This window comes from Dermacentor albipictus, chromosome 3, assembly GCF_038994185.2.
Source record: "Dermacentor albipictus isolate Rhodes 1998 colony chromosome 3, USDA_Dalb.pri_finalv2, whole genome shotgun sequence".
NCBI classification, from domain to species: Eukaryota; Metazoa; Arthropoda; class Arachnida; order Ixodida; family Ixodidae; genus Dermacentor; species Dermacentor albipictus.
Genome location: NC_091823.1, coordinates 164,308,457 through 164,335,889, shown reverse-complemented (window position 1 = coordinate 164,335,889; position 27,433 = coordinate 164,308,457). Strand labels below are relative to the sequence as shown.

The 27,433-nt window shown below is 46.1% G+C and overlaps 1 protein-coding gene across 1 annotated transcript in view; it reads right to left on the bottom strand.

The window, feature by feature from the left end:
- LOC135905160 (uncharacterized) overlaps window positions 1-27,433 on the bottom strand; it is a 250,165-nt gene that overhangs the window by 88,047 nt on the left and 134,685 nt on the right. The window contains exon 4 of the mRNA XM_065436178.2: window positions 22,460-22,517. Coding sequence (XP_065292250.1) covers window positions 22,460-22,517 — 58 coding nt within the window. The remainder of the gene's footprint in view (window positions 1-22,459; window positions 22,518-27,433) is intronic.

Here is a 27,433-nt window from a genome sequence, read left to right as displayed (position 1 = left end):
TCCCACAGTGCGATCAATCGCATACATGGGAACCTTCATGCGTAAGATGCTACTGATTCAGCGACAATGAAAATCAATAAAGCTCGTATAACAGGGCGAAATACACAAGGACATGGCCTCGGTAAAAAATGTGACGAAGACATATGACTTATTGTCACTCAGAATGGTCGGTTTACTTCGGCCGAAGTATACCTGTAGCCTAAACACGCCGACATTGGATTGTGAACCTCTCACAACTCGCCCAAAGTGCGCCCCATATGCCTTGCAGGAAACGACCGAAGCGGAACAAGTATTCAGAGAAAAATGCGTCCAAAGATAAAGGCAAAGTAGCTGAGCAGCTATGGAGGCCTCCATCTGAGCAGCTAGCAGCTGCCGGCCAAGCGCGCATCGAATAAAAACTACAGGTAGCCAAACGCCTCGGCAAGTCTAGAATTTGCTCCGTTATCTCGACGCAAGAGGCGACGTGTTGGGCCACCACTGTGGCTTCAAGGAGCGTTCGCTTGCCAAGGCTGGCTGCGTGATGTAATGCTTCCCCTTATCCTTTTCCTTTTTCCATGTTCGGATCCAACTGCCCAGAAGTTCATGTACCGGCAGAACATCCGTACAGAATCTCCCGTCTCTGTCCGAAGCCTGACGCCGCAAACTAGGCGCCAGCGACGGTCACCACCTCCACGGCCCCGCACGCGGCTTTCATCTCTGCCTCCAGGAAACTAGCCTGCGCGGCCGATGGAGGTGTAAAATGCGTACCGCATTGCACACAACTATGCACCCACCAGTTTCGATGCTTCAATACAAGGTCTGTGTGCTTTTTGAAGATGTTTCGACAATGGCTCTGATAGACACCGGAACAACTGTTTCTGTGATCAGTATAGTTTTCAAGAAACGACTTGTCTGTAAAGGTATGTTTTATTGGTATAAACCTACTACCGTTCGGGCAGTGAGCGGCGCTTCTTTATATCCAGTCGCGGTGTGCACCGTCTTTGCTTGTGTGGCAAGAACTTCGAGGCAGAATTTGCAGTACATGCTCATTCCACGGACGATGTCATTCTTGGTATCGACTTGTTGCAAGAGTGTCGTGCTACTGTGGACTGCGGAGCAGGTGCAGTTCCACTTTCCGCTCTCGCTCAGCAGCGTCCCTGTCAAAGAGACCACCTCGTTGTAGCAAAGGATGTTTTTCTGCCGGTTTGGTGCACGTCCAGCGTGCTAGTTAATGCTTTGACAAGAAACCTAGGTACACGTTCATTTGACATTGTGATTGAGCCGTTGCCCTTGCCTGGTGTGAAGAAAAACACGTTTTTGCCTCGCTTCCTTGCATTGCTTACTTGTGGAACAACACAGTTATTTGCGGTGAACTGTAGAGACAAGTCAGCTATGCTCCCGGAAGGTATGCGCCTTGTCTTGTTTGAAAAGGAGTGTGGCATCTGCATTGCAGGCCTAAGCGACCCCGCTAAGTCTGACCCTGCTCTTCCACCGCAGAAGCACAAAGCCTTAGTTACATTGTTGGCCAGATACACTAAAGCATTTGATTTGGCACAGAAAGCACACGGAACTCAGGTACCGAGGTCACGCCTGCGTTATTCAAGAATCTGAAATGCATGAAACTCTTGCATTTACTTTGAGTCGTTGACCAATTCGACTTAGCCCCCCTATCTGCGAGCCGCCTCGTGAGTTCAGATGGTAGAGCGGCTGCCCCGAAAAGGCGGTCGTCTTGGGTACGAGTCCCAGGTCAGAACGAACTTTTTTTCAACTGCCAGGCTTTTCCTTCAAGGAACCCGTATGGGTTTCCTTTGTAGCAATTGCTACGAACGGATTGATGTCTGATTGTCCCTTAATTATTATAACTTTCCACCTTGCGGGCTTCCGCAGAAGTATTACGTCCAACTTCAAGAAGCATCAATCTCTTTGGAACGAACGATGTTTTCTGGGCCTGTGCTCATACTTCCGCCGCTTTATTCAAACTTTTGCCGACAGGGCGCAACCATTGACTGGCTTGCGGTGAAAAGATGTGCCTTTCCATTGGACAACGGATTGTGACTCTGCGTTTAGGCTGGTAATGTTTACGCTGACATCTGGACCGGTGCTGCGCCACTTTGATCGTTCTGCTCCTGCAGAAGAAGTTCATACCGTTGCTAGCGGAATGGGTTACGGCGCGGTTCTCGTCCAACGCCGTGACAATGCTGAACACGTGGTTGCCTATGCAAGCCGTTCATTGAGCAAGAAGAGAGTGACAGAGCGACCGAACAGGAGTGCCTGGCGGTCGTTTTCGCAGTTTCGCTCAAAAGTGTACGGCCGCTCTTTCTCAGTCATCACCGACCATAATTTCCTTTGTTGGTCGGTAGGCCTACGTGGCTCCTCTGGCTGACTTGCGCGATGGGCCCTGCGCTTACAAGAGTTTGATTTTATAGTACGCTACAAAATCGCTACCCGCAACGCAGACGCTCACAGCCTATCGCGTCTACTTCTACTCTACGACCCGACAACTTCGATCAGTATATTGACGCTACAGGCGCCCGTTCCCTGATTCTAGAAAGCACATGACGACCGTGGCTTAGATCCGTTCGCCACTGCGAAAGAGCGCACCAACCGGAGCTGTTTTGTGGTCTACATATTCTACACGAAAATTATTCAGGCCAAACAGCCCACCGCTTCTCGTCCTTCTACGCACTCTACGTTCCCACGTTTTTCGCTTCACGCACGACGACGCAACCTGCGGTCACATGGGCTTTGCCCGAACGTTTTACCGCATCCACCAAAGGTTCTACAGGCCCAAGAAGCGACACCACCCATAAATATACGTTGCCGGCTGCGAACAACGCCAATGTCACAAGCGTCCGGCCTGGACTTTATCATGTACCGCCTCCTAACTCTCCATTCGGGGCTCTTGGTGTCGATCTCCTTGGCTCATTTCCGCGAACAAACAATGCCAATCGATGGGTAGTCGTCTGTGTCGACCAGCTGACGCGCTACGCATAAACTGCGGCAGTACCTTTAGTAAAACAGCCGTTCACGTATCGCAGTTTATGCTTCGCTTTATAATTATATGTCATGGTCCTCCACAAGTCATCATCAATGACCGCGGGTTCATCGCCGACGTCGTTGAGACGATCCTGCGTCTGTTTGCCAGCCTGTTCCACCATGCCACTCCATATCACCCGCAAACCAATGACCTCGTAGAGCGCACAAACAAGACTCTTGGGAACATATTATACATTTGTGTCGATTCCATGCATAAAAACTGGGACGAAGTACTACCTTACATAACTTCCGCTTACAACGCCACGAAGCATGAGACCACAGGGCACCCCCCATTTTATCTGCTCTACGCTTGCTCTCCTCGCAGCTGCCTCGACACGATTCTTCCTTTTACGCTAGAGGTGAAAAGAAGAAGCCCGTCGCACCACAAGTCTCCAAACTCTGGCATCTCGCGTTCAAAAATTCGTTACGACGCCCGTCATCGGCCCGTGTCTTATACTAAAGGTGACCGTGTGTGCCTTTCGACGGGAGTCTGCAAACGTGGTCTGTGTTGGAAGTTCTCGACCCGCTACTCCGCTCCATCCGTCATTGCCAACGACCGTAGAGACGCTACCTATGTAATCTCCAGCGGCACAAGGAATGGTCGCCGCTCTATAAAGACACACAGCTGATACCGTGTCGCACGCCTTAAACTATTCTATAGTCGATCTTCTGAATGACTCGCCCAAAACAAAATACGAGAGAGAACCCTGCACAACTCCTCTGGACTGATTATATTTTGACGTCGAAGCGCCACCTTGGAAGTAATAAAAGTTTATATTTCTTAGGATTTCATAAATACATTTTGTATAAGAAGGAGGTAAATTCATGCTCTAGCTTTAGGTTATTCAGTAGAACGACATGCTCTACACTGTCGTATGCTTTAGCTATTTCAAGAGCTACCAGCGTTGCATGCTCTCGATGTGTCAAGCAAGCTTATGCGTCCCCCCAAATCAACGTGCGCGTACCATATCGAGCATCCGGGTTTCCCGTTTTCTCATCCCCCCATCAGCAGCGAGATTCACTGGGCAGCCTGGCTCAGTTCCGGGGATGCCGACCGACAACTTGAACTGGTGGACTGGGCGGAGAAAGCCAAGCAGGCCCAGGGCCTTACTTGAGCCCGATCCCTCAGCCACGCCCCCCTTTACCCTTCTCCCTTTCAATAATGTTACCACCAGTACCAAATGGGCTCCGTGCTATTAGTTAAAAAGCCTAATTATGCCAACTTTTAACACTCTTCTATTAGCTCAATATTGTTAAACGTTAGTGCAAAGGGTTTTATGTTGTTCCTATGCAATTGCGGTCCTTGTTTCTTAAGCGGGGGGAGCATTCTGGCAAGCCTCCAATCTGGAGGAAGACAGCTGCTCTTAAGGGAGTAGTTGACAATACTAAGTAGGTCCTGTGGAGATATGTCAAATAATATTTTTTAACATGCTGGCTACGATACCAATAAACCTGGAACTGAGGCAGGTAGCAGTCGCACAACGTGCGCAAGCTCTTAAATCGTCATATTTATAAAATAATCCCCGGATGCAAGCCTTAGTTCAATTGTTACTGAGTTGTGTTAGGTGTGTGTAATCCTCTGGCAATTTGGTCCAATGATTCTCATAATGTTTTCAGCAACATGATTGCTGAATCAACATTTATGGGTGTTGTTATAGCCTATTAAAAGTGAGGAAACCTATAAAGCGCTTTTTTATTGCCATTCTCCGGCAGAAAATTGTAGCCCTTCTTATCGCAACCATTATTTGCAATGAAATGGGTCGTTTAAACGTAGCTCCAGCGTACGTAGAGTAACTCTAATTTGAAGGGTGCTAGTCAAGAAGTTTCCTGCACGCAACCTTGCGGCGTCTATAATCGCATGTACAGTCCGGAATGCACCAGGGGCAGCCAAAACTACCTTTTGCTGTCGATGCTACAAACTCAGATTTCTTTAGGTTACCCTTCACAACTGGGCCAAGGCACATAGCTTTATGCACGGCTAAGAAACAGCGTAAAATAAATACGGAGAAGTAAGGAAACACAGGACGAGTCGTCGGCCCTTGTCGACGTTTATTCTGCGCTGTTTTTCACCCATTGATTCGCACAAACTAGCTAGTATTTAGCCCCTTTTAACTCATAGCTTTGTTGTCTCTCTCCATGCTTAACAAAGAAGACAACGTGGACTGTAAAGTTTCAATAAATTTGGATAGTCAACGAAAATGTGCACTTCATTATCTAAAGAATTCCAGGGGTAGACAATATCCATCAATATAACACAGTTATTACTGCTGGCATGATCAAATACAGCCCAAGGAGATATTGGTAATTTTGAAATAGCAAATGTTAAATCTAAGACAGAGCGCGACTGATAACGATCAAACGTTGCGATCTTAGAATTTAAATAAGCAGAATTGTTCGGAGCAACCGAATCCCAGATGCATCTGGGATTGGGTTGCAACTGAATTGAGATTGACGTGCAACCGTTTCCCAGATGCATCAGCGCAAAAGAATCAAGCCAGATTATGTCAATAAAAGTCACCCATGAATAACGTGTTCGTTTTGTAGTTTTCCACGGTAATCTCAAGTGCACAGACATCTTGCATCACAGCAAGGAAAAATATAGCTGTAGAGAGTGGTGCACCACCTGGAAGTATACTTCGGATAGTAAACTTTCACATTCACTCCCTTTTTTTCACGTGTAGGTTCTACAGCATGAGCGTCTCCAGATGCATGCACATCTTCAGTGACGTCCATGAGGTGGTTTCCAATATTCTCATCGTCAGTTCGGCCATTTCCAGGGAGGTTGTTGGCGTAAACAGATGCTTTTGAAAGTGCACATGGCTGCAGCAGTGAAAAATGACAACTATTGGAAGGGACACGTGCTGTAAAGTGAAGTCTTACACTCACGTCTTATATGGCCGACCCTATTACACCTCAGATAAAGCGGCGGGCTACCTGGTAGCAGGATAAGGGACTGGTGCCTATAAACAGTCCACAAATGAAGCAGTGAAATGGGACAAGCGACGTACTTCGATGTGAACGCCGCATCTTGATTTGCCATCTTCCAGCCCTTCATTACATCGTAACGCCCCATTTATCTAGTGATGGACTGTACGATACCGTATGGTTCAAGTGCCTCTTCGACTCTCCGCTGCTCTAGATGGGGAGGGAACCGAAAAATCTTTGTCTTTAAGTTCCTGCTATACAGTATATAGCAGACATTTCAATCATTTAACCGATAGCTCGCTTTCGTCAACAAGGTTCTGCTTTGCTAGATTGCTGACACAGGTAACAGTGAAATGGATCATATGATATTAACCAGCATTTTGAATGTTTTTCCTTTTTAGACAAGCAGCGAGAGTGCGACATCACGAAAGTACGGTGTGCGATATGATATAGGCTACCGCGGCACCACACTACGGGCAACTTTGTGCAAGGTTTTGTGCTTCACAGAGAAGCTCAGAGCAGTGGCATCTTTTACTCGCCGCTGTTCCTTAGCGCTTACGGTGTTGCGGGGCTAAGCACGACGTCGCGGGATCGAATCCCGGCCCGCCTTATAGCGGCTGTGTTCTGGTGCAGCTCACTGTAGTGGGTGAACGCAACAACCTTAAGAAGCAGGGGAGCAAAACAAACAAGTAAGATGAGCATATGGTGAATGCACACCCACAAATAAGATGCTCGTCTTCACTGTGGGACAATGGTGCTGCCGCAGGGAACGAATTCCGAGCCGTAGAAATGACTGAAGTCTGCTGTCTTTTTTTCAATATCGCGATTGTCATAGTGCATTAAACAACTCAAAACAGGTGCTTGTCAAATACATGCTCCTCAATTATGCAGATGTATAACTGCGAACGGTATTAAACAGATGGGTCATTGAATGTAAGGCTGAAAACGCGCAAACTCCTTATTCCATCTTTCACCAGGAATTAGAAAAAATGCTCGATATTCAATTTGAAATTTGGGGGTCGATTTTATGGAATATTTGTCTACGACTTTATTTAAAACATTCGTCATTCGAAGACCCCTACTATATAGCTTAGCAGACGTTAATTACCGTGCCCTGCCAATATCAACACAGCAAGTGGCATCTAGCGCGAGACATGACAAGGCCGTGTGATTGGGCACCGACCTCTCTCCCTTTGTTAAACGTCGCGTCTAGTCATGCAATGTTCATTAGAACGCGCCAAGCGCGAATACGAAACGAACATATAACACAGGACGGGCGCGTCCTGTGGTATGTGTACGACAAAGGAGGCGAACAGTGGTGCACTCTTGCCAGAGGTTTCTCGCCCCTTGTCACAAGCAGTACACAGTAGACAGCTTTACAGAAAGCTCGGTCATGGCTACCAACAAATCGAGAGCATCCTAATGCATTCCTGCAAGCACCAACTGTTTAAGGTGGTTGCCTATGACAGTGCATGAACAGGAACGCTGTAGACCTCGCCCAGCCGAGCATCAAATGCGCGGCTGTATTTTCTGCTGCTAATACCTCTGTCACACCACATGTGTAATGCCATTCACAGTAAATGACATTCATACCGAATATCATTGCAGTCTTGCGTTTCCTGTTTACACAGGTATACACAACGGCATTCGCAATTGATGGCAATGTTTACGGCCCCTTGCAAACGCAAGCACTCGGCAGTCGACATGAATACTTTCAGGTTCGCGCTTCTCCCTTCGCAAATCGGTGATGTGGTCTTTCCACACTTTCAGCAGCGCGTGTCTCGACGCAGCTCCAGGCGTTTTTCACTACCCATACTCCGCTGACGAAGTTGCAGAGTTGGATACCATGGTTGGTGAATAGGCTTCACACGGCACTACTTTGAAAACAATACGCAGAAATAAAAAAATGGACGAGTGTTTGTAAACATGGCCGACAAGTGGTGCTAGCGTCCAGTCGGAGACAAACTACTTCAAATCTCGCGCTGCACGTCAAAAATGTTTCAAAAGCACATCACAGCAATTATGACAGCCTTTACTCTGATTACATTTCGTTTTAACTTATCGATTGCGTTATTTTTTGCCAAGCCCCTGTCGTCGAGATTACAGAAGTCGCGCTTGCATAAGTTCGGGAAGCTCATCAATGGCCATTAGCTGTGAGAGACATTCACTATGTCCGTTTACAAGCAATACAAATGACATTAAGACGTAATTTCATTCACTGCGAATGACATTACACATGCCGTGCGACACAGGTATAGCACGATACGAACACTTGATGATGGCCCCGAACGGCGCACGATTTTATAGTGATCGTGTGAAGGAGAGCGGGAACGATCCTTCCTTGCAGGCGCTCAACAGTTTTCCTTTTGATTACAACCACTGCGCAATTATAGGGACGGGGTTCATACACTTACTTGGGCGGGCACATGAGAACTGCTATATATTGACACGTGTACTTGCTTTATCAGGGGCACGTTTCGCCGCCCAACAAATGCTAACGCACAGCGGGGGTCCAAGCGGTCCAAGACACGTGGGTCCAAGCGATTAGTCTGGAACATTCGACGACTGCTGTATAAAAGCCGACGCGCTCGACCCGCTGAACAGATTTTCGACGATTGCCGACCGTGTTCGCCGCTATCGTTGTGGTATAAGTGTAGCCTGTCTTTGTGGGCCCAGGTTCGCCCAATAAAAGCTAGTTTTGTCTTTCACAGTATTGCTACTGTGTTCTTCAACGTCACCACCACGTGACAATATCATACATATAGAAATCAGAAAGCATCGCTGAGGGCCAGTGCGCAGTTTTTATTTTTTAGTATGCTTCGTCTATCAGATAATATTCGTACACGCTTTCACTACGTAACATGCCTGCATATTAGGTTTGGTCCTATTGCTGTTTGATTTCTAAGCCGAAGCTTTCTAGGCTTATACGTTCGGACATTGCTGACCATCGCTGCTGCCTTGACAAATAGCAAACGCACAAGAGTCACATAAGAAACCACTTTATAAGCTGCCACATCTGCGCAATGCCTACCTATGTACCTGGTACCAACCCTGGCCCCGTATTCACAGAAAGCTTTTATGCGTAAGGGCAAGTTCTAGGCAATTCTGATGCTGGACATATTACTCGTGAAGGCTGCCACCAAAGGAAAGAGCCCTCGTGAACGAAAAGTTTTGAAAATTCTGCCCCTATTCTCTACGGGAAAAGTCAGTGAAATTACAAATGTTACCTAAACACTCTCATTGGAATAAATACACGCCTTCATGTACAAACGTTGCCTAAATACCCTCATTGGAATAAATACACGCCTTCAAGCGTATGGCTTCACTGCGAAAGCAAATACTTATATGATTTTCTTCCCAGCGTTTAGCGCTTTCGCTTGGTCACCTACTTTCGTGCATGGCGGCCCAGTCCTAGATATAACGCCATAGTAAACTGGGCTGGTCCTGGGGGCCTGGATGAAAAGTGGGCCGATTTCGGAGGCCATGTAATCTGCTGTAGCGTGAATCACGCTGGGCGAGTGGCGGCGGTTTCTGCTGGTAGCTTATTGGCCGGGCAGGCACGCAAGGCACGCTATCGCTATTCTGCAAAACATTTTGTAGCAGATGAATAGTTTTATACCGTCTTATACCCCGACTGTCTCGACCTGTCAACTTCACCGACTTGATTCTACATTGAGGCTGCAGAGTTAATTGCAGTTCTCCCGCCGTGATGAACTGTGCCACCCCTGGTCAGGGGTAGGTTTTACGAAGGCCTACTCTTTCTTTATTGACATGCCCGACGCACCTATCTGTGACTAATTGCAACTGTGAAGAGGTGATCGAACACGTGCTGTGCTTATGTAATCGTTATGACGAGTTCTTTGTAGCGTGTTAGATATGAGGCGGAATAGATAGTAGGCCATTTTCAGAAACAAAAGTTGTTTGCCCATGGCATCAGGCGTCACACGCTTACTCACGAAATGCCTTGGACATCGCTACGGTTCATGAAATTGACTGACCTCATTGAGCGAACGTAGGCGCGATCTTATGGACAACCGCACGTGTTCGCAATGATAGTACCTTCATAGGCTCCCTCTTCTTTCTTTCTTTTTATTCCTTCACACCTTCACTCAGCGTAGGGTCACTAACTAACCGGACGCAGGTATTATTTACCGCCCTATTTTTCCTTCCTTATTTTCGTCCTTATTGTCCTCCTCTTTTGCGAAAGCTCCCCTTCAGATACAATCTAAAATGTCCGATTGGCTTGCGTATACGTTTTTACAGCAAACCTTTTTTCAACCCTTTTCCCAAACTTTGCGGGGGCTGACTGCTGATAGCTGGTTGTGTGGTACCGGTCGTATCGCAAATAAAGTTAGAGGGCGCGTAAGCTTCGCCTTCAAGATTGGAACACGCTTCGTTCAAAGATCCCTGGCTGCTACTCGCGCTTCCCGGCAACTGCAGCTCATGTAACCGTGATCTTTGCCGGGAAACGCTGGCCGCGAACCCTGCGCACGAAGGCGAGCTTCCTGGTAGAAAGCGGCCTCTTGCGTGGACCGATCGCGGAGGTACCGCACACACAAAAAATCATTTTTTTTTAGGTTGCAGTTGTTGCTTCGCTCTCCTAATATTTCAGCCTGAGAAGATTTAACATACAAAGAATGTATGCTTCATGACATTTGTTTGTGGACAGTCATTCTCGAAATTCTGAGGAATAACTTTGTCAAGAACGCAATACAAGTTACTAGGAACTTCAGTGGTAGAATAGTGTGGAAATGTAGCCCGCATATAACGCATGTTATATAGCACGGTGCGCCATATACATAAAGCTAAGTATATAGGAAATTTCGGTTCACTCAGAACTCCTTGACACCGAATTATCTGCGACACAGAGTCCTTAACGATGTCAGGTTAAACCAGGATGCCCTATAGGGGTAGTTGTACGTTATCGCGTAAAGGAGCTTCAACACAAGCACGTGGTTGTCGTAATTCCATCGCCGACGTGCGAGTGTGCGAGCTGTTAACGAGCGTAAATTCTCGGCCTTATTCCTCTTGACGGAACCCAGAGTACTTGTGCGTGTTACGCGCTAATGAATGACGTCGTCACCAACCAAGAAATAATGACATGGAAATATTCACCCACCCTTCACCGCACGAAGCTATAAAGGAAACCGAGGGCGTTTCTCTGAAAGTTTCAGAGACCTAACATTGGACCAACAGCTTTCCGGATGTGTCGCTCCATCAAGCGAGCCAATTTTTCTGAATCTTCCTTCCACTGCGATGCTATTTTGTTGAGAAACCCATCTGGGTTTCGCCCGCCGAGGTGGCTTAGCGGCTATGGTGTTTCTGTGCTAAGCACCAGGACGCGGGATTAAACCCGGCTGCGGCGGCCGCATTTCGAGGGCGGGAGGGGCGAAATGTAAAAACGCCTGCATTCCATGCATTGGGCGCACGTTAAAGATCCCCAGGTGGTCAAAATTACCCGTTGTCGCCCACTATGGCGTGCCTCTAAATGAGATCGTGGTTTTGGCACGTAAACCCACGGAATTCATTCATTCATCTGGGTTTCCTTTTTAGCGTAGCGCTACAGTTGCCTATAAGACGCAAGAGAGGTTAACATCGAGGCACGTGCGCATATGGAAAAAGCGAATGAAAACACCAAGTACAAATAAAATAAAGGGAGGGTCCAGCAAAAAAACGTAAGGCGGAGCGAAGTAAACTATATTACCAATAATAGGTGTCAGGAAATTATGCAGCATTCCATTATTTTTGATGCCCCAATTTCAGCACATAAAAGTAAATATACCACGAACGTCGACATTGTCTTCTTTCGCGCCAGCTTTCATGGGCACGCCTTTTCTTTTACACTAGGAGACTGCAAACTCTGTTTGGACGGTTAATTGCAGTGTCATCACTGGCCATCTTGCTTCGTCCCAGTGTGCTTTCGAGGGCGCAGGCGCTATGCATATTACAGCCCATACAAAATGTGCCAGAGGTGTGATAGTGTCACGACGCGTGGAAACTTCAAGGATAGCAACTTTATGCGCACAATTTTGTCCGTACCAGAAACAGTGCACTCAACGCTTACAATCGAGCGCGTGGACATCCTACTTATACCCCTGTGACACGGGAAGATTTAATGTCATTCGAATCAAATGGCAGGCCACGCACGCTTATATCGCCTTCCGTTTCTCTACCGCGGTTGCGCTTTAAAACCACGGCGCTGCAATTTTGCTTCAGAGACTTTCCTTTCCTTCCTTCTTCTCCGCCCTTAAACTGGCTCTCTTAACTAATACACGCAGAGACAAAGCAACAGCGCGCGCATTAGATCCCATAGATGAGATGAATATTTACAATTATTATTAGGGTTATAATTATATTCGAGTGCTTATTGCCGTGCTATCATTTGTTAACGAAGCTTTCCCTCAAGTCTAAATAATTTAAGGCAGTTTGGCGTGTGCGTATCATGGCCACGCACGCTTACATCGCCTTCCGTTTCTCTACCACGGGTGCGCTTTAAAACCACGGCGCTGCAATTTTGCTTCAGAGACTTTCCTTTCCTTCCTCCTTCTCCGCCCTTAAACTGGCTCTCTTGACTACTATTCGCCGAGACAAAGCAACAGCGCGCGCATTTGATCCCATAGATCAGATGCATATATATATATATATATATATATATATATATATATATATATATATATATATATATATATATATATATAAAGCAAATTATCAGTCATAGCTCTCGTAGTATAGCCCTCTGGGCCGTCCCCTTTTGTTTTTCTTTCGAAAATAGTCCTAATAGGGTTATTATAATTACACGACGGTATTTCGCTCTCGTCAGCAGCAGTCCTTAAGATAGTTATTCTGGCGGCAAGCTTCCCACGCCATGCGTGCCGCCCTTGCACCTGTTTAAGCTTTTCCTAGACGTTAGTTATACTATGTGCGCGCAACCTTGAGCGATCGGAAAGCGCGTTTTCCCCTGTTGGCCGGCGGAGAAGGGAGGCTTTGTTTCTACCGCAGAGGCCTCCACGTCTCAGTAAGGTGCATGGTGGTGGTCTCGTGCGGACGATGCCCTCTCGGTGAGCGCATATTCCCCCTCAACGTTTAAGAGGTTCAACACTTACAAGCATTTGTCTCGCAAACCATATTTATTTCAAGGGAATTTTCCACGTCTCACTAATTTCTCTCGTCATATTCGAGTGCTGATTGTCGTGTTATAGTATGTTATCGAAGCTTTCCCTCAAGTCTAATTATTTTAAGGCAGTTTTCCTAGTCTCTAAAGCCATTCGAGTTCGCTTTCTTCCTCGGCGGCCATTTTTCCAAGAAGGTCCCTTTCCACGTAAGTATGTGGCTCGGAGCAAGAGCTATGGCGCTTGAAAATAACCTGGGGCCTGACGAACCAACAGTCTGAGCTATCTTTCCTGGCAACATCTAAGGGTAACGAGTCAAATCACCTGGTATGCTTCTTTTTTACCCCTCTTTTTTTCTTTTTTTCTTTCTTTTCATTGTCTTTTCCTTTATTTTATCACTGTACGGGAACCCTCCAAAAATATTATCATCATCATCATCAACCTAGTTACGCCCACTGCAGGGCAAAGGCCTCTCCTATACTTCTCCAACTACCCCGGTCATGTACTAATTGTGGCCATGTTGTCCCTGCAAACGTCTTAATGTCATCCGCCCACCTAACTTCCTGCCGCCCCCTGCTACGCTTCCCTTCCCTTGGAATCCAGTTCGTAACCCTCAGTGACCATTGGTTATCGTCCCTCCTCATTACATGTCCGGCCCATGCCCATTTCTTTTTCTTGATTTCAACTAAGATGTCGTTTACCCGCGTTTGTTGCCTCACCCAATCTGCTCTTTTCTTATCCCTTAACGTTACACCCATCATTCTTCTTTCCATAGCTCGTTGCGTCGTCCTCAATTTCAGCAGAACCCTTTTCGTAAGCCTCCAGGTTTCTGCCGCATATGTGAGTACTGGTAACACACAGCTGTTATACACTTTCCTTTTGAGGGATAGTGGCAACCTGCTGTTCATGATTTGAGAAGGCATGCCAAACGCACCCCAACCCATTCTTATTCTTCTGGCTATTTCAGTCTCATGATCTGGATCCGTGGTCACTACCTGCCCTAAGTAGATGTATTCCTTTACCACTTCCAGTGCTTCGCTACCTATCGTAAACTGCTATTCTCTTCCAAGACTGTTAAACAATTCTTTAGTTTTCTGCAGATTAATTTTTAGACCCACTCTTCTGCTTTGCCTCTCCAGGTCAGTGAGCATGCATTGCAATTGGTCCCCTGAGTTACTAAGCAAGGCAATATCATCAGCGAATCTCAAGTTGCTGAGGTATTCTCCATCAACTTTTATGCCCAATTCTTCCCACTCCAGGCCTCTGAATACCTCCTGTAAACATACTGTGAATAGCATTGGAGGTATCGTATCTCCCTGCCTGACGCCTTTCTTTATAGGGATTTTGTTGCTTTCTTTGTGGAGGACTACGGTGGCTGTGGAGCCGCTATAGATATCTTCCAGTGTTTTTACATATGGCTCATCTACACCCTGATTCCGTAATGCCTCCATGACTGCTAAGGTTTCGACTGAATCAAACGCTTTCTCGTAATCAATGAAAGCTATATATAAGGGTTGGTTATATTCTGCACATTTCTCTATCACTTGATTGATAGTGTGAATAGGGTCTATTGTTGAGTAGCCTTTACGGAATCCTGCCTGGTCCTTTGGTTGACAGAAGTCTAACATGTTCCTGATTCTATTTGCGATTACCTTAGTAAATACTTTGTAGGCAACGGACAGTAAGCTGATCGGTCTATAATTTTTCAAGTCTTTGGCGTCCCCTTTCTTATGGATTAGGATTATGTTAGCGTTCTTCCAAGATTCCGGTACGCTCGAGGTTATGAGGCATTGCGTATACAGGGTGGCCAGTTTCTCTAGAACAATCTGACCACCATCCTTCAACAAATCTGCTGTTACCTGATCCTCCCCAGCTGCCTTCCCCCTTTGCATAGCTCCTAAGGCTTTCTTTACTTCTTCTGGCGTTACCTGTGGGATTTCGAATTCCTCTAGGCTATTCTCTCATCCACTATCGTAATGGGTGCCACTGGTACTGTATAAATCTCTATAGAACTCCTCAGCCACTTGAACTATCTCATCCGTATTAGTAACGATATTGCCGGCTTTGTCTCTCAACGCACACATCTGATTCTTGCCTATTCCTAGTTTCTTCTTCGCTGTTTTTAGGCTTCCTCCGTTCCTGAGAGCCTGTTCAATTCTATCCATATTATAGTTCCTGATGTCCGCTATTTTACGCTTGTTGATTAACTTAGAAAGTTCTGCCAGTTCCATTCTAGCTGTAGCGTTAGAGGCTTTCATACATTGGCGTTTCCTGATCAGATCTTTCGTCTCATGCGATAGCTTACTCGTTTCCTGTCTAACGGCGTTACCACCGACTTCTATTGCGCACTCCTTAATGGTGCCCATGAGATTGTCGTTCATTGCTTCAACACTAAGGTCCTCTTCCTGAGTTAAAGCCGAATACCTGTTCTGTAGCTTGATCCGGAATTCCTCTAGTTTTCCTCTTACCGCTAACTAATTGATTGGCTTCTTGTGTACCGGTTTCTTCCGTTCCCTCCTCAAGTCTAGACTAATTCGAGTTCTTACCATCCTATGGTCAATGCAGCGTACCTTGCCGAGCACGTCTACATCTTGTATGATGCCAGGGTTCGCGCAGAGTATGAAGTCGATTTCATTTCTAGTCTCACCATTCGGGTTCCTCCACGTCCACTTTCGGCTAACCCGCTTGCGGAAAAAGGTATTCATTATCCGCATATTATTCTGGTCTGCAAAAACTACTAATAATTCTCCTCTGCTATTCCTAGAGCCTATGCCCTGGCAATGAAGGCTTGGCGAACCCTGGCATTGAAGTCGCCCATAAGTATAGTGTATTTTGTTTTGACTTTACCAATCGCCGATTCTACGTCTTCATAAAAGCTTTCGACTACCTGGTCATCATGACTGCATGTAGGGGCCTAGACTTGTACCACCTTCAATTTGTATCTCTTATTAAATTTCACAACAAGACCTGCCACCCTCTCGTTAATGCTATAAAATTCCTGTATGTTACCAGCTATTTCCTTATTAATCAGGAATCCGACTCCTAGGTCTCGTCTCTCCGCGAAGCCCCGGTAACATAGTACATGCCCGCTTTTTAGCACTGTATATGCTTCTTTTTTTCCTCCTAACCTCACTGAGCCCTATTATATCCCATTTACTACCCTCTAGTTCCTCCAATACCGCTGCTAGACTCGCCTTACTAGATAGCGTTCTAACGTTAAACGTTGCCAGGTTCAGATTCCAATGGCGGCCTGTCCGGAGCCAGGTATTCTTAGCACTCTCTGCAGCGTCACAGATCTGACCGCCGCCGTGGTCAGTTGCTTCGCGGCTGCTGGGGACTGAGGGCCGGGGTTTGATTGTCGTATTCATATAGGAGGTTGTGGCCAAGTACTGCACCAGGGTGGCCAATCCTGCTCTGGTGAGAGAGTGCGTTACCGGTTCTAGTCACCGGGATCAGGCCGCACTCCGGGCCTGTTTGTGCAATTTCCTCAACACACGGTTTTTTTTGTATTATCCGGTGGAGAATTGCGCGGCACCGGGATTTGAATCACGGTCCTCTTGCACTGGACACGGATACTCTACCGTCCCCGCAGGAGTTATATTAAAAATTAAATTATGGGGTTTTACGTGACAAAACCACTTTCTGATTATGAGGCACGCAGTAGTGGAGGACTCCGAAAATTTCGACCACCTGGGGTTCTTTAACGTGCACCTAATTCTAAGGACACGGGTGTTTTCGCATTTCGCCCCCATCGAAATGCGGCCGCCGTGGCCGGGGTCCGATCACGCTTCCTCGTGCTCAGCAGTCTAACACCATAACCACTGAGCAACCACGGCAGGTCCCGAGGGAGTTGTACGCCTCATTTAACCTACAGTGGTGCCCTATTTGATCAGTCAAAGTGGACGAATCTGAGCTCGGTTATACCGCCTGGATGGCACTCGGCTATCGAACCTGGTATTTATGACCTGCACATGTGTGGCCATACAAAATTGAGGATATATATATATATATTTAGGAGGGTTTCCGTACAGTAATAAAATGAAGGAAAATAAAATAAAATAAAAGAAAAAAAGGAACATAATATGTGATTTGAACTCCTGACGCTTCAATGTTGCCCCGAAAGGTAGCTCAGTCGGTTGGTTCGCCAAGCAATCGGTTACTTTCAAGCGCCATAGCTCCTGCTCCGAGCCTCATGCTTATGTGGAAAGGGACTGATGTTGTCCGCGACAGTCGATTTTGGTTGGAAGGCATAATTTCTTGGAAATATGGCCGCCAGAGGAGCAGCGTGAACTCGAGCGGCTTTAGAGATTAGGAAAACTGCCTTAAAATATTTTGACTTGAGGGAAAGCTTGGTTAACAAACTATAACACGGCAATCAGCACTCGAATACGACGAGAGAAATTATTGAGACGTGGGAAATTCCCTTGAAATAAATCTGGTTTGCGAGACAAATGCTTGTATGTATTGAACCTCTTAAAAAATGAGGGGGGGGGGTGAAGTATGCGCTCACCGAGAGGGCGTCGTCAGCACGAGACCACCACCAGGCACCTGACAGAGATGTGGAGAACTTCGCGGCCGGAACGAAGCCTCCCCTATCCGCCGGCCAAGAGTGGAAAACGCGCTTTCCGATCGCTCAAGGTTGCGCGGCAATAGTATAGCTCTAGCGTCTAGGAAAAGCTTAAACAGGTGCGAGGGCGGCACGCATAGCGTGGGAAGCTAGCCGCCAGTATAGCTATCTCAAGTACTGCTGCTGGCGAGGGTAAAATACCTTCTTGTAATTATAATAACCCTAATAGGACTTCTTTCAAAGAAAAAAAAAGGAAACGGCTCAGAAGGCTATACTACGAGAGCTATGACTGATAGATATCGATATATATGTATTCATGTCATCTATGGGATCGCATGCGCGCGCTGTTGCTTTGTCTCGGCGTGTAGTAGTTGGAGGAGAGGAAAGCAATATTTCAGCGCCGTGGTTTTACAGCGCAACCGTCGTAGGGAAACGGAAGGCAATATAAGCATTCGTGTCCATGATACGCACACGACAAACTGCCTTAAAATATTTAGACTAGAGGGGAAGCTTCGTTAATATACTATAACACGGCAATCAGCACTCGAATATAATTATAACTTCAATGTTGCCCGGAAAGGTGGCTCAGTCGGTTGGTCCGCCAAGCCACCGGTTACTTTCAAGCGCCATAACTCCTGCTCCGAGCCTCATGCTTATGTGGAAAGGGACTGATGTTGTCCGCGACAGTCGATTTTTGCTGATTCTGAGTGGTTGGAAGGCATCATTTCTTGGAAAAATGGCCGCCAGAGGAGCAGCGTGAACTCGAGCGGCTTTAGAGATTAGGAAAACTGCCTTAAAATATTTTGACTTGAGGGAAAGCTTCGTTAACAAACTATAACACGGCAATCAGCACTCGAATACGCCGAGAGAAATTATTGAGACGTGGAAAATTTCCTTGAAATAAACCTGGTTTGCGAGACAAATGCTTGTATGTATTGAACCTCTTAAAAGATGAGGGGGGGGAAGTATGCGCTCACCGAGAGGGCGTCGTCAGCACGAGACCACCACCAGGCACCTGACAGAGATGTGGAGAACTTCGCGGCCGGAACGAAGCCTCCCCTCTCCGCCGGCCAAGAGTGGAAAACGCGCTTTCCGATCGCTCAAGGTTGCGCGGCAATAGTATAGCTCTAGCGTCTCTAGTCTCTAGCCTCTAGGGCTCAGTGATGTTAGGAGGACAAGAGAAGCATATACATTGCTAAAAAGCGGGCACGTACTGTGCTACCGGGGCTTAGCGCAGAGACAAGAACTAGGAGTCGGATTGCTGATTAACAAGGAAATAGCTGGTAACATACAGGAATTCTATAGCCTTAACGAGAGGGGGGCAGGTCTTGTTGTAAAATTTAATAACAGGTACAAATTGAAGGTGGTACAAGTCTATGCCTCTACATGCAGTCATGATGACCAGGAAGTCGAAAGCTTTTATGAAGACGTAGAATCGGCGGTGGGTAAAGTCAAAACAAAATACACTATACTGATGGGCGACTTCAATGCCCGGGCAGGCAAGAAGCAGGCTGGACACAAGTCATTGGGAGAATATGGTATAGGCTCTAGGAATAGCAGAGGAGAGTTACTAGTAGAGTTTCGAGAAGAGAATAATATGCGGATAATGAATACTTTTTTCCGCAAGCGGGTTAACCGAAAGTGGACATGGAGGAGCCCGAATGGTGAGACTAGAGATGAAATTGACTTCATACTCTGCGCGAACCCTGGCATCATACAAGATGTAGACGTGCTCGGCAAGGTACGCTGCAGTGACCATAGGATGGTAAGAGCTCGAACTAGCCTAGACTTGAGGAGGGAATGGAAGAAACTGTTACACGAGAAGCCAATCAATGAGTTAGCGGTAAGAGGTAAACTAGAGGAATTCTGGATCAAGCTACAGAACAAGTATTCGGCTTTAACTCAGGATAAGGACCTTAGTGTTGAAGCAATGAACGACAATCTCATGGGCATCATTAAGGAGTGCGCAATAGAAGTCGGTGGTAACACCATTAGACAGGAAACCAGTAAGCTATCGCAGGAGACGAAAGATCTGATCAAGAAACGCCAATGTATGAAAGCTTCTAACCCTACAGCTAGAATAGAACTGGCAGAACTTTCTAAGTTAATCAACAAGCGTAAGACAGCGGACATCAGGAACTATAATATGGATAGAATTGAACAAGCTCTCAGGAACGGAGGAAGCCTAAAAACAGTGAAGAAGAAACTAGGAATAGGCAAGAATCAGATGTGTGCGTTAAGAGACAAAGCCTGCAATATCGTTACTAATATGGATGAGATAGTTCAAGTGGCTGAGGAGTTCTATGGAGATTTTTACAGTACTAGTGGCACCCACGACGATAATGGAAGACAGAATAGCCTAGAGGAATTCGAAATCCCACAGTAACGCCGGAAGAAGTAAAGAAAGCCTTGGGAGATAAGCCTGATGATATTGCCTTGCTTAGTAACTCAGGAGACCAATTGCAATGCATGCTCACTGACCTGGACAGGCAAAGCAGAAGGGTGGGTCTGAAAATTAGTCTGCAGAAAACTAAGGTAATCTTTAACAGTCTCGGAAGAAAACAGCAGTTTACGATAGGTAGCGAGGCACTGGAAGTGGCAAGGGAATACCTCTACTTAGGGCAGGTAGTGACCACGGATCCGAATCATGCGACTGAAATAACCAGAAGGATAAGAATTGGCTGGGGTGCGTTTGGCAGGCATTCTCAAATCATGAACAGCAGGTTGCCACTATCCCTCAAAAGGAAAGTGTATAACAGCTGTGTGCTACCAGTACTCACATATGGGGCAGAAACCTGGAGGCTTACGAAAAGGGTTCTCCTGAAATTGAGGACGACCCAACGAGCTATGGAACGAAGAATGATGGGTGTAACGTTAAGGGATAGGAAAAGAGCAGATTGGGTGAGGCAACAAACGCGGGTAAATGACACCTTAGTTGAAATCAAGAAAAGAAATGGGCATGGGCCGGACATGTAATGAGGTGGGAAGATAACCGATGGTCATTAAGGGTTACGGACTGGATTTCAAGGGAAGGGTAGCGTAGCAGGGAGCGGCAGAAAGTTAGGTGGGCGGATGACATTAAGACGTTTGCAGGGACAACATGGACACTATTAGTACATGACCGGGGTAGTTGGAGAAGTATGGCAGAGGCCTTTGCCCTGCAGTGGGCGTAACTAGGCTGATGATGATGATGATGAATCTAATGACATGCGCATACAATACAATTTTACGAGATTTAAACGTGAACTTTTAATGTCATTCAAAAAGAATGACGTTTGCCCCATCGAATGAGTTAGGGGAACTCATTCGCATTCGCATTCGATATCGAACCGCATGTATACTGTTGACCCCAGGGCGACAACAGCGACACGCAACGCGAAAAAAGATTGCGTGCATCAGCAAAGTTAGATCTTTTTTTAGACTTATAAAAAGAAATAATTGTTTTCGCCGCGATGATATTTTAACCACGCGCTGTGCTCAAGCTCTCTTGCTCTTTGCATCAGGAGCCCGTTGCGGTGGTCGGCCATATTGGATGTGTTGATCGAAAAAAAATTTCTCGTAATTTAACAAATTCTGTTCCAGATCGTAATTGCTATAATTTGCGAATGCCATTATAGTTTACTGTGTAGCACCTGAAGAGACCGAGTGGCATTCGATGCATCGATTGCCATTCGATTCGAATGACAATAAATCTACTCGTGTGACAGGTTTATTAGTCGTCGCAGAATGAATGACACTGGTTGAGCCAGTACGCAATTTTTTTTCGTACGTTACCATGGGTTCCATGCATAGTTCCATAGACAGACCGACAGACAGAAAGTTTATTTGCATCTTTAAGATGATGATGGGGACGTAGACGCCTTTCACAGGCTTGACGAGGGTCTACGGCCCGTACAAAAACTTGGCTTACACGAGCATAGATAATAACTACAGCGTAGCCATTTATACAGTAGCAACAAAACATTTATACAGCAACAACCAATACCAGCCTGTGACGTTGGCGTTGATTCGAAAACGCAGCGCGTTGTTTGCAGAAAGCGCAACACGTGCTTGTGATAGGCCCATCACGCTGCAGCACTCTTAACAAGTGAGCAATGAAGCCTACTTATTGCAAACTAAATTTGCAAACTAAGGTTGAAAATAGTGAATATATAAGTGGCGTCAAGGCCTATAAACGTTTATACCACAAGTGCATATTTCTCTTTCTTGCATGAAAGCTCTGGTATTCGTAATATTACGTAATTATTGTGCGAGACATATGGGTCTGTTTGGGTTTTGTACCCAAATATGGGTCTGGACGCGGTATATTTGTACGAACAAAATTCGCGATATCGCGATTCTTATGAGAACGCGGCAGAAATGGCAGTGTGCACTATACCCGAGGAGACAGCTCGAGCAGGAAAGATAATTTCCAGCAGTGATGCAACAACTGGATTCAGCGCTACGTGCATAGTACTGCGAACGTCCTTGGCAAAATTGTCATAAATATTGTTTCTCAGAATAGCTACCTAATGCACAAACCACCCGTCATGGTTCAAGAGACAATAGGCTTTAAAGTATGCTTCTCATCCTCTGGAGTTTCGGTGTTACTAAATGTAAGAACGCCCGTGTGCCGTGCATTGGGGGAACGTTAAAATACCCGCTGGTCACAAGTAATTACTCAGTATTAATAATGACAATGGTATAGACGCAGCAGCTGCATAGGAACGAAAACAATATCTTAAGGCATATCTATACTATGACGAAAATGACCTCCAGAATGCGAATTTAGGACGTAGAGAAATAGCAATCGGCCATGAAAATTTAGAAACAGCCAGCATGGAAATGCTTGAGATTCACTCACCGCTAATGTTCATTGGCTGATTATAGGTAACATCGTAGACGTTGCCGGTTAAGATGGCCTGGAAGAGAATACGTGCAGAAATATATCGGCTTCCATTTGCTCTTTGAGCATGTATAACACAACCAGACATTGTAAAAACTACTGAGACCTGAGAAACTATGTGGGGATTCTTGCTATATCAAAAGGCAGGCGTGCAAACAGCGAACGAAGAAGAAACTGGCAGGACAACCTAAACAAAAGCGTTTGTGTTGCACCATTCGTTCCTTCTTGTGTCGTATTCGCGCAACTGCTTTTCGGTTACATGACAGATTGATAACCAGAGAGTTAAACTGGTTAAAGACCGACTGCACAGAAATTTTTGACCACGTAAAGAGCGCAGGTTGAGATAGGAGAAATTTAGAGGAGCGTCTGCGCAAAATTTCACGTTTGAAGTGACAGCGGAAGCGCCACAATAATGTCGCCAAAAATGCCACTTTTGATGCCGATATTGAGGGAAACGCCATCATTATCGTTCACCGGAAGTGACGTTCGCCGAGAGCACGTGGCTCCTACGCATGATATGCGCGGAATAAAAGGCCGTAATATTGCCACGAATATTCATACAATGAAGAAGTGTCTCTTTAGTAGGAGGCTGCGTTTTCAGACGTTTAACTTTCCCGCAAATTTTCTCGTTTTTGGGGGGATCATCGCTCTTCTGCTGACAACGAAGGTTCCTGACCCCACTTTGAGCACTTATGACTTGACATTTCCCCTTGCCTCGAGGAATTGCTATAATCGTGATGAAGCCATCGCCAGTGACAGCAGCGGACTGCACACAACGAGCAGTGACGACAGCAATGACGCTTTCGTGCCTATTGTGAAGCGCAAAGGGAAGAGGATCCTGGGCGCTTATTTGCCGGCAAGCACGATAGCCGTGATGGTCATCTGTGATACTCTGCGCCACAATATACGGTTTAACGTGTTTCTTCTGACAACCTTAACAATCTGAGTAGGCAAATCATCTCGGCAACGCTCGCGGCTCTCATATGTAGTGAGATAAAAGATATTCGACCGAACTTACGAAATAATATCTTGTACATATACGTCGAACACTCAGTCACACTGAATGCTGAGTATCTGCTCGATCTATATTCTGCACCGCTGAGTATCCAATGATTGAGACACTGTAACAGGCGTCAGGCCTCGAATGCGTTAATTTCAAGTGTTGGTTTCTTGTCCTGGTTAAGTCATTTACCAACGCTACGAATAAGTGTCAATTAAACAACACGGTAGTTCTATACCATCACACGTGAGCGTAGGACAATTTCGACATGTCGTTCGACCTAGACCTCTTGAACGGCGCGAGTGTCAGAGGCTGGACCACTTGAGTAGCGTCTATTAAAACAAAATAACCTGCCCGAGATACGCGGAATGCCACTCCGCATAATCTTCCTAAGTGATTGCTCTAAAATGTCCAAAATTCCATGGATGTCATGGTGCTTGATCAGAGAGATATCTGCGGATCAGAGAAATAGTACGAACAAACAGTACGATAGGGCTTGTCACGTAAAGAAGCTAAATCATCCTGTTACAACGCTCCTTTCGCGTCGATGGCTGGCTTCAAGGAAGGATGTCATGGTTTTATTGCGATAGCAACTATATGGACACTCCAGGCGCATTTTTGTCGTCGGCGTGGCCGTGATGTTCCGCATGAAGTCTGTAGATTCGGGCTCTCTCAAGCCACCTTAGTGTGTTAGGCTTAGGCTGGACGGCCAACTGCCTTTTGCTCGCCTTGTACGGCCGGGTCTCAGCAGTGCCAGGGCAAGCATAAAACATAACACACTGTAGAATAATGAGTACAATATTTTATGCTCCAGAGGACTTACTTGGTGGCAGGCTATTTACGACCGCGACGTTTGCTGGGGTCGATCGTAAGGAGATCAAGGGTAGGGTGTGACAAAGGACCGGAACGAGAACTTCACCTGCGGGCCTTACTTCAACGTGGCTCGCGGTCGTCTCCACTCTACGGCGTTCGCCTGCCGCGCCGACCTCGGCCCAGTGGGCGCGGCAACCACGTTACCGTCAAGTTTGGAGCCGGTTTGTAAGAGGGTTGCATCACCACGGGAAAAGCCGTCTGGCTCCCCGCACAGAAAAAGGCGAAAAAGACATGTGCTCTCCTCGCTTCCCTGGCGCACGCGGGAATGCGGGAAAATAATTCCCACATCCCTTCCCATTAAGACCGAACTCCTCCTGGACTATAGTGCTGCAAGGCTATGGTGGTCTTGCCACAACTGACCTAATCACTGTCGTGGCTTCCGCGGTGCAGTCGGTTTTTCAGTCCTCTATTTCCCAGCACAGATTGTCCTGTAACGACCCCCGAAGTCAGCCACACCAGGGTCAGCTGGAGAGGGCATAGCGCACTTATTGAGGTGCCCTATGTCGTCGGCCGGGTTGGTCCACGTGCCCTTGGATAATAGGGCCCTGGTTCCGCACCCCTAATCAGAAAAACACCGAAGGCTTGTACCACTCCAGCCCTGCATAGCATGGCGCAGGAACCAAAGTGTGCCTATAAGGCGAACCCTCACTTTGAAGGTTGGCTCCCCTACTGATACTCATCCCTTGCATCCAGTGGCCTCAGGGAGTGCACCAGTGTGGCTGCCTACTGGAAGTACTGGCTGTCTGGCTGTCTACCACCTCTTACACACTACCGTTTCAGACCCCCGACATGCATTGGCCCGTTGATACGGCTTCCGCTCAGATCCCACAGCTTGTAGTTCAGTCGCGAGAGCTTCTCAGCAACATCAAAGAGGTCCACCCATTCGGGTGCTAAACCCGCCGCCAATCCTGTGTTCGCGTCACTGAGTGTGTGGTGGTGTTTCAGGACTAGGTCTCCCGTTTGGAATTCTGTGTGCCAATAAGTTCGGTCAGAAGCTGCCCTCAGACTCTCCCTATGGCCTCTGCATAGTTGCAATTCGTTTCCTTCACGGCGTTTGCCAGACAATCATGCAGGCGCCATGCTTACTCGCCGATTGCCGTTTCTGCGCCCGATTAATCTGTCTGTTTGGGCAATACTGTGTCCATCGGTGTTTTTTCAATTCAATTCAATTAAATTTGTATTTCCCAGAAACATCTGGGCTGCTTCCTGGCTAAAAGCTGCTAGAGCAGCTTGACAAAAGGCGCAGGAAGCCGTTACAAGGCTTAGCGGACAAGTCCCATTAAAAAAAAAAACAGGTATAATCGCAAGCAATGGAATCAAACATGATTTCAGTTTAAGAAATCAGTTTTGCAAGATACGCCAAAGAACAGCAAATTAAGTATTGAAAGAAAGAAACAAAGTTGAGAACAGGTAACGAAAAGACACAAAGTTGAAGTTCATTCTCAAATAACAATTTCAAAATGCACTGTACGCAATCAGTAGGCATGAAAACACAAAATGAAAAAAGAACAATATGTCTTACAACACGATACATAAGCAATCGCAAACACTCTGTACATAACAATACACAATAGGCCAGAAACACGATATCAAACCAAATGGTCATTCACAATACGCCGGATCCTTTATTTAGTTACAATTGCACAACATATGTTCGAAGCTGCCTTCTACTATATCCAGCAGTATTTTGGTGCTTGTTAAGTGTTAGGGGAACATTGTGAGCAAGTGACAGAAGTTTATAATTCGTACGAAAATGTGGTATCGCCCACATATCAGTGCAGTGCGTTTTAACAGTCGACGAGTAACGTTGTAACGATGCCAGAGAAGAGAGTTAATTAACGATTTTAGTTGATGAAAAATTAAACAACTGCAATAACCGAAATTCATACATTTTATCCGCGCGAAGTAAATTATGCTCTAGAAATGCTTCTTTCGTGGTATCTGTGCGTTCAAGATTTGAAATTTACCGTATAGTTCTTTTTTGTATGGTGACAATCTTATTTATATTAGTTTTTGTTGTGGTAGCCCAAACCAGGTTGCAGTAGTTTATGTGAGTAAAACAGAGCGTAGTAAATTTGAAGCTTTGCTTGTAGTGGAAGAATACTACGACAGCGCGATAGTACCCCTGTAACTGCAGATAACTTTCGGCAAAGAAATGCGATGTGAGTATCCCATTTCAAAGTTGAAGAAAAATATATTCCTAGAGTTTTGTGGTCACTGACAATGGCAACAGGCTGGTGTGCATAACTAAGCTCATGGGACGAGAAAACCTTTTTGTTGTTTGCACAGAATATGATCGCCTTCGTTTTAGTTGCATTAATCCTTAGACTATTCTTTTTTGACCCCAAAGACACCTTATTGAGAACTTCATTGCATTTCATAATTGTTTGATCTAAATTGGAACCGCAGACAGTAAAAGTGGTATCATCAGCGTATATCATAAATTTAATTTCGGTGACTATCAGGACAATGTCATTAATATAAATATTAAATAAAAGAGGACCCAGTACGCTACCCTGAGGCACTCCGTGCGTGACGGGTAAAAAAGATGATTTGTTATTGTTAATAAAAACACATTGCTGTCGGTCACGCAGGTATGACTTAAGCAAGGCCAAAGGTTTCCCGCGAATCCCGTATTGTGTAAGCTTTGTCGTAAGAACGTCGTGGTCAATGGTATCAAAAGCCTTACTAAAATAAAAAAAAAGACCTACTGTATACAATTGTAGTTCAATGTTTCCCAGGAAGGTTTCCTTTAAGGATAATAACGCTAATTCTGTAGATCTCGCTCGGAAGCCAAATTGAGAATCTGTTATTACATTTTTTATGTCGAAGAATTTCGTTAATCGTGAAAATATGATTTTTTCCAACCCCTTTCTTTGCCGAGCACCAGGAACGCTGGCGGGACACCCGTTGAATAGTTCTGACTCGTTTTCAGGGAGAAGAAAATTGCGTCCAGGTGCTCGTCCCAATCGATGCGCGTCCGTGCCTATGCCCCGAGCAGTGGCTTCACAAATCAATTTCGGAGTTCCGGCTAATTCGACTGAGGATGGTAGCACGTT